Genomic DNA, 12,763 nt, shown 5'->3' with positions numbered 1-12,763 from the left:
TTCCACTACTGCAAGGCCTACCTCTCCCACAGGATAACTTTGATGTTACCTTATTACATTTAATAAGCTATAATTTCAAAAAAGGCAACAGATAACCGATTCATGTTTTGTGTCGTTGGAATTATAAGGAAAAATCATAATTTATGTTGAAGTCGGACTTTAAATTGATTACAATTTTGAAAATGCCTCTTTTAGAAAGTTCGAAGTGGGGTAGTGCCTCCCAGACCATTGATCAAATAACGCTTTACCGAAAGGAACCCAAATATTGTTCCTTCTATTGTCTTTGATTTGACCTGTTATTTTTTCAATCTTTCACCCAGGGTGTACACTCTGATATATTACACCTGTGTGTGTGTTTTGTTGTGCTTTTATCATACAATAAATCACAAATCATTTATCTTTGCTTGTTTTTATAGAAAGTTTTACCTAGAAAAAAAATAAGATAACATAATGGGACAGATTATGATGAGAGAGACAAATAGGGCTCGAAGCACTAATACATAGGTCACAAAAAGTGATCCTTAATTGGTGACCAGCTTGTTGCTGCCTGTCTCTTATTTTGTAAAGCAACCTACATACTAAAATATGGTGTCACTAAATCTTCATATGCAAGGCTCTCAGAACAACCTGCATTATAAATAATAATTAAACGGGTCGCTGTTTGCGCTCTCCTGTAATTGGCTACAAACCATGGGATGGTGGCATGCAAGGAACAGCTATCCACAATGCTTGTTTTTTGCATTCTTATATACATCTTTTTTTTTAACCTCCCCTGTTCCTTAAAGGAACTGTTGATTCTCTTAAAAAAATGTTTTCTGTTAGGGAATATATTTGGAGGAGCAGACAGTGATCTAGACCACTGTCTGCTCCCCTTGTGGTTCCCCAACAGAAATCCCAATGAGAAGGTGTCCCAAGGGGATACCTACTACTGTGCAAATCATTTACCACCTCCTTTGAAATGTCCCTAACCGATCAATAGTTTGAGACCAAAATTACAGTGGGTAAGCATTGATAAATACCTCTGTGCCTCACAATTAGAAAGGGACACCACTTTCATACCCTGTCGATATTGTATATTGGAATTGATCGCAAAACCCATTTTGCTGTTTGGAAAGGCTTTCCTGACTTGCAAAATAGGTTTTGAAAATAGAAAAAACAATTTTGCAGTTTGTGATTGACAGTTACTTTTGGGGCAGCTAGAGATCAGTCAGTAATTGGGGCCCAGTCCAATGTTCTTCGCTGTGGCATCCACGCACACGAGATTCAATTGAAAGCAAGCCAAATCCATTTTAGACACTTTCTGAAATGTAGGCACTCTGAGGGTTTTTCTTCAAGCTTAAGTTCATTTTGTGTTCCACGGTTTAGAGCGCTGAACTCCCAGGGTCATGCTCAATGACTATTCCTGATTAATGCTTTCTAGGTAGTTAGATGTACAGATGCTGACCATGGATCCTGTTAGGCATGTAGTGGGGTGTTACTGTTAATAGGTTTGTTGGTCCTTTTCCCAGTGGCAGCCGGCATTAGTTGCGGGTGGTGAGGCGGGGCGTGCGTGGGGCGGCACGGGTTTGCAATATGTAAAAAAATTTAAATATATATGCACTTACCTTGCCACCGGGTCCCGGGTCCCGCGTCTCTGCTCTCCTCGTGAACATAGGACTCGAGGAACAAAAAGCCAGGAAGAACAGCCAGGCTCCCCTACACCAATCACAACACTGCATTTCAATGCAGTTTTGTGTTTGGTTTTAGCATCCTGGTTCGATGGTCAACCAGGGAATGGGGGCCTGGGCATGTTCCCCATGCAAGCTGTAATGTAGTCTGCATGGAGAACAGGGAAAGTGTGAATGACTGTTTTGGGCAGCCTGAGAGGGCTGACCAAACAGTCATTGCTCACTCCAACTATGATATTGGAAGATGGTGTCAATACAGGGTGGCAGCCTCTAGTTGATATTTGTTGATCTGAAAATGGCCTTTGATTTGGTCCCCAGAGACAACTTGTGGGAAGTACTTCAACACCTAGGAATCCACTCTGCCTTCTGACATTGATCAAGAGACTGCACGAGGGCAATTTTGCCCAAGTAACATACAGGAAGTTTAGGAAACTAACCCCTCGCTTCTCAGTTAATAGAGGAGTAAGACAGGGGTGTGTGCTTGCCCCTACCCTGTTTTTTCTTTTCATCAACTCTTTGGTTGCCCAATTAAATGGGGTAAAGGATAACGACGCCTCAAAGTTGGCGCGTAGCAATGTGCCAGCAATGATGTTCATGGACGACACTTTGCTACTATCTAAGTCGCCTAAGGGCATTCAGAGGGTTCTTGATAGCTTTGCTACATTCTGCAAAAACAGGGGGCTGGAGATCAACACATTAAAGACCAAATTCATGGTCTTCAATCCAGCCAACACATCCCGCCCAAATCCCTCCCTAAATGGTACCTTGCTTGAGAGGGTGACTGTCTTTGACTATCTTGGTGTCACGCTGTCTGAAACGTTTGAGTGGGGCCCACAACTAGCCAAAGCAAGTCTCAAGCTAGCACAGACTGTGGGGGGAATTGCAAACCTATATAGGAACTCCTCCCACAAACCGGCTGGCCCAGTTGCTGAGATTTACAAAGTGCAAGCCAGGGGCACCGCAATGTATGGGGCCGAACTATGGGGTCATCGTCCCTCTAGCGGACTGTCTAAAACAGAGAAGCACCCCTCTCATCCGCCTACGCCTGGTCTTAGGAATCAGACCTATTGTGGAGGAGATTGGACTTAGACCACTGACATTTTGGCATAGACTGTGGGTGACCTCGGAACTAGCAGTCTACCAGTCAGAGCCAAAGGAGGTACTGAGCCTCCTGGGTGTGGGTAAATTACCATGGCTTTCCTATATAAGGGATGTATGCTGTAGACTGGGCAGTCCTAGCTTATGGAGTAACCCCGAGGAAGCGTGCTCGAAAATATCACGCTTAGAACAAGTAAGAGCCTATAGATCCCTCAAATTAGTAGACATCCAGGGTAACTCTGGACTTGGTCACCTAACAGCCGATTTTTTAAGTATTAAAGCTGAATATCTGATTAAGCCATTTCTGGATGATATCCAACCCACCATGGCAAGGAAATTATATATCCTGTTTAGAATAGGGACCTTGCCACTTCGTGCCTTCACCAACAAATAGCTAAAAGCCACTACCCTTGGGTGCCCCGCTTGCAATTGTGCCGATGAAACAGAGCTTCATGTTTTTTTCGTTTGTCCTGGCTATAAAATAACCAGACGGCTCTGGCTCATCCCACTTAGCAGATATTTGGGGGTGTAGGCAGTATATGGAGGCATTTAGAATTTTGAAATGTGATACTCACCCACCCATTGTTTTTGCCGTATCCCGATTTTTAAACTCCATGTGGCGTAGTCGTAGGGTGCTGTTAAACTCGCCACCTCAATTATAAAACCCCCTTAGTGCATACATTGATACATTTTAATCATTTTAACCTTTTTAATTTACTTTTAACCCTGTCCTATTCTAACAATCAACATTAATGATGATCTGAAACCTGATCACACCAAAATGGTATGTGTATATTTTTTTTATGACTGTTGTGGCCTTACTCAAGGTATTTGACGTGGTAGTTGGTTGAGGTCGACAAAAAGCTTTGAATTCCACGAACCTCCCACCCTGTGATGTACTCTAATGTTGCTATTCTAATGTTGCTAAACATGTAAGTTGTGTTTTTATCGTATCTGTAATGTACTGGTATTTGTTATCTGTTTTTGCTGAAACTGTTTTCATTATCTACTTTTTATGGTCCACATCGACCGAAGTAAAGTTTGTTGGAATGGATGGTAACTTAAAAAAAAACATTTTTCAAGGCTGCCTTTAGTTACTCACACCTCTTCACATTCAGGCAGAGTTTGACCGCCTTTGCATCCTGGCGATTAACATTTCTTGAAGTCAAGGGTATAATGGTCTAGTTTTACCAGCACTAGGACTGTTGCTAACTCCACTTGATGATATGGTCAGAGGCGTGGGAGAATTCTTTGAAGAAGAACGGCTGAAAGAGAGATGGTATACGTTTGATATGAGGGGTGCTGTTGTTGCAGAACTTTAATAATAGACATGCCTTTCTGAAGCTGATGTCTCAGAAATTATGGAACAGTGACTAGAATGGTGATAGGTTTCTCACTGCGTTTAACCTGACCGAGGCCCAGTCATTCTCTAGATCAGTGGAAATGTGTTGCAGATTTTTTTTACATCTATCATATAGTATACATTCCCAATCTGGACCTGGACCATTCTTACTTTTGTAATATTTTGTGCAATATGATCAAAACAGAAATAAGCGAACGACAATTGTTAGAAATCTCATTTAACACCAGTAGTATTCATTTAGTTGTGTCCCATAAATATTTCAGGTTAACAATTACATTGTATCTAAAGTGCATTTAATTGGCTTTCTCTCACATTTGTACTTGCTATAACCCTGTAAGGGTTTATTATTAAACATTTTTGGTCACCCTTCTATGAAAATATGGCACCCACATGACGGTCAAGCTACAAACAGGGTGAGCTTCTTCTGTGAATGCTACAATTTATCAGGTATTTTTGGTGCATATGGAACTATTTCAAGAGACATGTTTCGAAGTCTGACTCTAATTGTCATTCTCTGGATACACATGTTGACACATTATATTTCCTGACTTCTAATAACACAACACGACAGATACTTTGCCCTGAAACAAATGGTTTCCACAAAAATATCTAGTGCCTTTCAATGCCGACTGGAGAAACATCAAAATCATGTAATTTCTCTACTCGGGCAAACTCGTCAAACATTTTTCAAAGTCAATAATTTTGCATGTAATAATTGCTGAAAATTGACAATTAATTGCATCTACTTAATCAATTATTGTTCTGAACAATTCCATATTGTTTTTATCACTCACTCCCTCACCTCTCGAAGAATGTCAGTAGTTTTTGCAGGATCCAGATAAACAACTTCAGAGGGCCTGTCGAAACATGAACACCGTTTTTAAGAAGATATTTAAAAAACCGTAGTTTGTGGCATTATCATTGTTGGCTTCTTTCATCAATAATGAATGGGGGCGCTTTCTTCAAAAAGTATGAATACATTCGACATCACTAATGCGGCGCCCTGAAAAGGACGGGTCCTGGGGAACAACACCCCTCTGCCAATCCCTTCCTGCCGCATACATATCTGGAAACAATCGTGAAACGAACACATTGACAGCAATTGCTTTACAGGACACTTTCCTTTTAACTTTCAGTGAACTTCAGTCATCTACAAAATTCTAGTCTATCTAAAAAATTAGAATGATGTCAACCTCCTTGTTACACCATTTCAACTCAAATCTCAGGACAGTATACGCAGCCATTTATGGTTTTCAGACACCCTCATGATTAATGAAAGAGTGCTCCAGCACACAAATAACATGGCATAGCACCAAATCACACCATACTCCTTAACAAATTGTAGTCCCTGAGGACAAATTGCAGATATATAATACTAATCCCTATAGTTGAGTACAGTGAAGGTCAAATCCAATTTATCAAACACTCCAACAGAGGTGTCCCGGTGCTAACTGTGGATCCATTAGAGGAAGAAGAGAGGAATGGGCTACGAGCGGACAACCAGGTATTCAACGCTTTCCGAAATACTTGTTCAGTCTCCGCCTTACGAAGGTGGTCAACCATGGAGTTCCACAAAGACGCAGTTCTCACTGAGAAAGCTCAACCACCGATACTGGCTTTAACAAAGCGGGGGATCCTAAGAAGTTGCTGGAGATTGGATCTCAAGACCCTAGTCTGGTGATATTTCCAGAGTCTCTGTCTCAGGTACGCAGGGCCCTTATCCCTGGACGCTCTATAGGCGATGGTAAGCGCCTTAAACCCTATCCTCCTTTGGACAGGCAGCCAATAGCGGCTCCGCAGATAGGGAGAGATGCAGTGTCAAAACGGTACATTGCTAATGAGTCTGGCCGCAGCGTTCTGAATAACTTGCAGTCTGTGGGTCAGATAAGCTGGAAGACCCACGTATAAGCTATTTGCGTAATCTAACTTCGATGTAATCATAGCATAGACCACAGTCTTCCTACAGTCCATTGGTAGGAGATGCAGGAATCTCCGCAAGACTTTTAGTTTCCAGAAACAGGCTGAGGAGACTTGGCAGATCTGGCCTTTGCAAGAGAGGTGCGTGTCTAATTTAAACCCGAGATTCCTGGCAGAATCCACTGGGGTGGGTGGGGGGTTTAGCTCTGACAGCCACCAGAGATTATAGGTTGGAGGAGAGGGTTGATTGAAAAACAATAACTCTGTTTTGTCAGTATTTAATTTCAGGCAAAAGTCCGTCTTCCAGGTCGAGATGTTGATCAGACAGTTCTTTAAGTTGTCGAAAGCTGCCTCTGAGTGCTCTTTAAAAGAGAATGCCAGTTGAGTATCATCAGCATAGGAGACAGCTTTCACTCCCCGTTGCTTGCCTAGAGAAACAAGCGGGGTCAGATAAACATTAAATAACGTGGGGCTCAAAGCTGAACCCTGGGGCACCCCACACATGAGGGGTTTGGGTGAGGAGATGTGGGGACGAAGCAGTACTCGCTGCAACTGGCCATCTAAAAACTAGCGGAACCAGGTCATCGTGGTACCCGCCACTCCCAGGAGCTCAAGTCTTTCCACTAGGATACTGTGAGACACTGTGTCAAACGCTGTGGATAAATCCAACAGCACAAGCATTGCGGAGCTGCCCTGGTCCAAGGCTTCCTGTACAGATTCTGCTACTTCCAAAAGGGCTGTCTCTGTACTATAATCAGATCTAAAGCTGATAGGGAGTCATGAAGACAGTTGTTAGACTGAAGGAAATTAGACAATTGCTTCTGGACTTCCTTCTCAAGGATTATGGCTGGAACAGGCAGGAGGGTGATAGGCCTGAAATTCTTGAGCTCCGTAGGATCAGCGTCTGCTTTTTTCAGAATCAGCTAGACATAGGCTGCTTTCCAGGTGGTTGGGTAGATGCCTGTCATCAGGGAGGGGTTCCAAATAGGGTTGAGTTGCTGATTGAACCATTCGGCCATCAATTTAAAATACTTAGCCGGGCAAGGGTCACCAGGCAAACCTGATATACATTTACTCCATTCTAGCAGCAATGCTTCTGGACCAAACGCACTGAACTCTGACCAGATTCTAGGTGGGTCAGGAGGAGATTTACGCGTGGTCAGAGCCCCAGCCGGGGAGAAAGAAGAATAAATAGATTGAACTTTCTCCTGAAAAAAAGATGATAAGTCCTCACAAAGAGAAGCCGAGGGAACGATGGTGCTATCCAAAGTCAACAGTTTAATACACTCTTGGACACTCTTGAAGACTTCTTTAACTGAATTATCAGAGGACTTTATTTGGTTGGCGATGTAGTCTCTGATGGTATTACGTTTTAACCCATTGAATTGTTTTAAAGCTGCTCTGTAAGCGCACTTAGCCTCTGGATTGTAGACTTTGCACCAAGCACGCTCCAGCTTCTTACATAAGCTTTTCTCCACATGGAGATCTGAAGTAAAACCGGGGGCAGAGGGTTTCTTATTGGCCGATTTCATCGTTTTAAGCGGGGATACTCTGTCCAGAGCAGATGTGACCCCAGCCGTTGAAGGTACATACATCCCTACTAGGGTCACCCGACAGCTCAGGTGGGGTCGTCGATAGTGCGGGACCCAAAGACACAGGGGAGACCTTTCTCCAGTCTCTCCTTTTTTGATACTTTGGGATGGCATTATTGTGCCATGGAATCCCAGTCCAGTTGAAAGGAACTAAGCAATGGTCTGACCAGGTTAGAGGTAGCGGAGCCTCCACATTCAAGGGGGAATCATTCGTAAAAACTCGATCAAACATGTGGCCAGCCTTATGGGTGGGTGCGCACACCTTTTGAACCAGATTCATGCCCTTTAGAGTGTTGACCAGCTGAGTAGCCAGTTAGCAGTTACTATTGTCCATGTGGACATTAAAGTCTACGAGGACTGTAAAGGTAGCATGCCTCAATGATAGGGGCCAATAAGTCTGTGATAAATAGGCTTCAACGCACTATGAATGTGGCAGCTCGCACTCTATTTGCTCTGCCCAAGAACAGTTCAGTTTCAGGGATACTGCGTCAACTCCACTGGCTTCCTGTGGAGCATAAAGTTCTGACGGGCTCCTGTCCTGCGATCCTCAATGACTTGGGCCACCACTATGTTGTATCTCGTGCTCTGCGACCTTAATTTGATGCATGTGCCTCACTTCCGTAGAGCCAGAACTGAAGGCCGTTCTTTCAGGGTATTGGCTCCTACTTTATGGAACTCATTGCCTCTTGCTATTAGGAGGATTTCTGATCATTTGATGTTTGGAAAGGACAGAAGATTGGCATGGAAACCGTGGGCTTTGACAGTGCCAGAGTCTACCTTTGTATGCACTCACTCAGAGGGCAGGGCCAGGGAACGCAAGGGCTGGCCAGGACTAGCAAGAGGATTTCCAGGGATAGCTGTTGCTACCCCTGGCTTCATGCCGAGACGACAAGCCAAAAGGGATATATGGGGCAGAGGACTGCACTACCCAAATATTTTGACCCTCACTAAGGTTTATTGCAAGGTGGCTTGGCAAACATGGGCGGTAAGTAGTCATGAAAGTATGTGCATTTATGCAGCATAAACCTTGATGGAGAGTAACAGAGCATTGAACATGGGTGGTAGCCGGGACATACTATTTAATTATCAATTACAGTGACACTGAGTCTTCCATGCGGGATGGCTTGTATCATATAAAGATGTAATGTGCCATGAAGAAGTGCACTTTCAGATGCTTTCTATGTTGTAGGAGGGTTATAGTTGTCCTGATGCTGATGGAGGTTCTGCTCCAAGTGCCTTTTGGTTATTTCATTTTTAGATACTAGCCTAGAAAAGTCTTGAACTCCGTTTTTGCGCTGTCCATTTGTGGACGTTCCTATCTTAACCAGGTGTGCATGGATTCCATTCCTTGTAGCTTTGTTTGTGATGCAGCCACCCATGAGACTATAAAGTAGGCCTGACAGGGCAAGCAGTATGTATCCTTCAGGGCTGGGATGATGTGGTCCGACTACTGCACTGTGTAAGGAACAAAGGGGTAAATTTATACACCTTTGACACCAGTGCAAAGTCACAAAAAGTGGCAAAAACAGGCACACATTCTTGATAAACCATTAATTTTCCAGCGGCAATCTGTTTTAGCACTGGAAAGTAGCCTTTAAAGTACAGCAAGTATCAGTTTGCACTGCTCTGCATTACTTTGCATCTAGGAGGGCATCCCATGCAATTGCCCATAGTTTTTGACGCAGACCCTATCTCCTTACAATTGTAGGTAGAACTTTGTACCTTAAATATCAACTCAGGTGCTAAAACAAGAACTTTTTTCATTTCTCCAAATTTTTTCAACATTGCTCATTATTTTAAGCATAGTATTTTGTACTGGTAGGAAACGATTCCAGTACCAAACCTAATATAGACATCACGCAAACCCCTTTGTACTATGGTGCAAAAGTGTGTGCGCTGCTATTCAGCCTATTTGACTATGAGCCTAGGCAAAAATAGAAGCAATGCATGTTTGATAAAAGTGCCTCACAGTGTTACAGGGAGACCACAGAGTAGTGCATTGCCTCCACCCAGTTGTATTGAGACAGCTATTTAGATAGCCAGACTCAGCAAAATAATGTTTCATTGATGTATGTGTTCACCTGCATGTTAAATTCTCATACAAAATGCATCATTTCTTTCTGCATAAATTTCTGGTATATCTATGCAAATACCATATTTTGTTTTTTTAGCTTATTAAGGGCTATGCAAAGAACAGTCAGCTCCTCAATGTAACATTTATCGGCTTCAGGTGAGCAAAAATAAATATTGCAAAAATGTCGCCTTTTGAGCAGCATCCATTAGTTGTTATGCTGATGTTCTTTTTTAAACTGCATCCATTTTGCCTACTTTTGAGCAGTGCACTGGTCAGTGGCGTTGCAGCGAATTACACCCTGGCCCTCCGAGCGCCTATCTCAGGTGAGCTGTTCGAAGCAAGCAATAATGCTGCCTCCGGATCGATACCCAATGTGCTGTCATCGAAAGCAACCACAAAAGGTAAACTCCTACATTCTCTTTTACTGACATACTGCATAAATACCAACATTAAAAAGAGGATCTCAAACTGCAATAGTTCAAATATGTGAGTCTTTAAAAGTTGACTTTAAGAGCTTCTTCTGAATGTTACACAGCTGCTCAGCCTGCCACATGGATCCCTTGGGGGCTAGGGCTGATTGTTTCATATGCCTCTGTTCATTCCTTATGGAGTCTTGGGCCATCTAAGAATAATAGAAACTTTTTGTTACATACCACTTCATCCATTTGCAAACATTGTAAATAACAGGTGATGCGAGTACCCAAATATGTAACACTCAATCTGCCGACCTCAGGGGGATGGAAGGCTGACTTGGACTTTCTTCGATTTGAACTTGTGTCCTTCAGGCCACTGCCTACCTCACCAGTGACCGTTCAACTCACTGAGCCTCTGGGGGCCTTTTGGGTATTCCACAGGTTTTAATACAAAAATAGTACAAATGTTGACTCCATCAGATTCTAGAAGACATGATATAGACATCGAACCATAGAATGAGCACTTGCATTTTATGTGATGGATGGTGGATTTGTGAGCTGTTCTGCTGGGCATTGGTGGAATCTTTGATTGGTAAGTAATGCCTTCATGCCACATTCAGGTCACTTGCAAAACAATGTACTGCTCTGGTTTGTGTCATTTATCTAATTTGCCTATTACACTGTGTACTGCTGATGACCCTGTCTCTGTTAGAAATGTCCTGCTGCTCATGTTAAATAAATGAATAAATATATAAATACATATTTACATTGCAGGAAACAACGCAATGTGTCACATGATTCCTGTGTTGCTCTTTAGGTCAGTGACCACTTTATTCTTCCATAGCAATGATGCATGGGAAGGTAAGACACACATACATGTACACAACCTTTTAGTATTGCAGTGTAGCTTACACGCTATAGTAGTCTATACTAATAAGAAAACCTGGGTGCTGCTCATCGCCCTCTGTGTAGATCTGGAGATCGTAGGCATGATTGAATCTAAAGAAATCCAGGTGTTGTATTGAGAGGCTCTAGAATCGTCATACCTGAGAGCCCAAGACAGTAAGTCAATGAACTAGCCCATGAAGGACATCAAGCATTGTTCCTGCGCCTAGATGAGCGAGTTGTGAGGGAACTAAAAGAGTGCCATCTTTGCAACTGCTTTCCCCCCGAAGTGGCGCTACAGTCACCACTAGGGTTGTACAAAGATAAGACTTAGAAATTGGACGATTTTCTGTTCCTTAAAGACTCTAAATGAAACCCTTCACTCTTTTTTCGTTAGAGCAAACTTGATCTGCTTATGATGAGCTGGCCTCAGAAATATGAATGAGGAGTTTTGGCTTACAAAGATGAATACACAATAAACCAAAAGTCATAAACCTGAAGAAAAGGCATGATTCAGATGTAAAACAGGGCAAAATCACCAGTATCTAAGGGCAAAGCTAGGCCTGTATGTGCGTGCATGCAAGCACACTTGACGAGGCAACTTTGCCTTGGCAAGGTTTTAGACGTTTGAATATGCTGATCAGTAGACCATGCACCAGTTGGAGCGCAACAAAAGAGCTTGGTTAAAGAACTTCTCAGCTTCCAAGCAGTTGTCCATAGCAACCCAGAGCCTCTGGAGGTCTAAAGCCTATTTAAAACAATGATCAAGTCCTTAAACCAGAGACTGAGACTAGAGTTTGTCACAGTGCTTCTAGTTTTTTGGCCAAATTTGGGCATCTTCTCCTTTTTCCTCTGCCTTGTTCTGAATAGTACTGTCCATAAGGAATGTGTTCTACAAAAGTGCTCATTGCATTGTTATTCTGTTGCAGAGTACAGGTTGTTATTTCCTGGACATATATAAGAGAGTAGGAGGAAACATCAAAGTACAGATGGAACAGAAGGGCGGTGCTCATATGATCCAAAGAGATATCATCCATTGTCAGTGTACGAATTGGCCTAAATAGAGGTAGTTACCTAATGTCACCAGCATTGAGGTCATTATCTTAATTCAGAAGGAGGCACCACTTCTGTCCAAGTTCCACTCCCACCTCCCTTCCATCAAATTCTCGAACAGAAATCCTACACCACTGAAGGATGGTCAGGACATGTGAAGAATGGGAAGACATTAGCAGGGTGGTAGAGTCATCACATCTGCCTGACTGCCTAAATGTATAAAAGTGTGTGCCCCATCACCACAGGGCTGCTGAAACCACCCTAGGAAAACCCAGTATTTATCAACCACTGCAGCACCAAAGTGCAGCATAAGGGAAATCACCAGGTCTCCGTAATGCTAAGAAACACACAGACTATTAGGAATCTATCTTTGGTTTACATCTACAGCTGCCTGATTCTGTGTGATCTAAAATGCATAGACTACAGTAACAGGTATTTTACTGACCAAAATTGCTGAACTTCAAATTCCAATGGTGTGCCCAAGAGAGCAACCAGGATTGTCCCTGGAAGCACAGGATCATCCTTTCAATGTAGGTTGCCCTTCAATCATTCCAGTGTCCTCTACTCCCTACTGCCCAAAATCAATGGAGACCAGAAGTCACCTTGCAGGATGAGGGAATGAGGAAGAGGTGTAGGAATGGGTAAAAAGTGGTCAATGTGGCAGACTTTGAGGAATGGCGAGGTGGCTTCACTCTTTTATC

General features: G+C 42.9%; 1 protein-coding gene across 1 annotated transcript in view; it reads left to right on the top strand.

The window, feature by feature from the left end:
- LOC146816662 (uncharacterized) overlaps positions 1-12,763 on the top strand; it is a 141,129-nt gene that overhangs the window by 27,511 nt on the left and 100,855 nt on the right. The window contains exons 3-4 of the mRNA XM_085609541.1: positions 9,809-9,867; positions 9,976-10,112. Of these exons, the coding sequence (XP_085465667.1) occupies positions 9,809-9,867; positions 9,976-10,112 (196 nt within the window). The remainder of the gene's footprint in view (positions 1-9,808; positions 9,868-9,975; positions 10,113-12,763) is intronic.

This window comes from Triturus cristatus, chromosome 6 (assembly GCF_964204655.1).
Source record: "Triturus cristatus chromosome 6, aTriCri1.1, whole genome shotgun sequence".
Classification (NCBI taxonomy): domain Eukaryota; kingdom Metazoa; phylum Chordata; class Amphibia; order Caudata; family Salamandridae; genus Triturus; species Triturus cristatus.
This window is presented reverse-complemented; position numbering and strand designations above follow the sequence as displayed.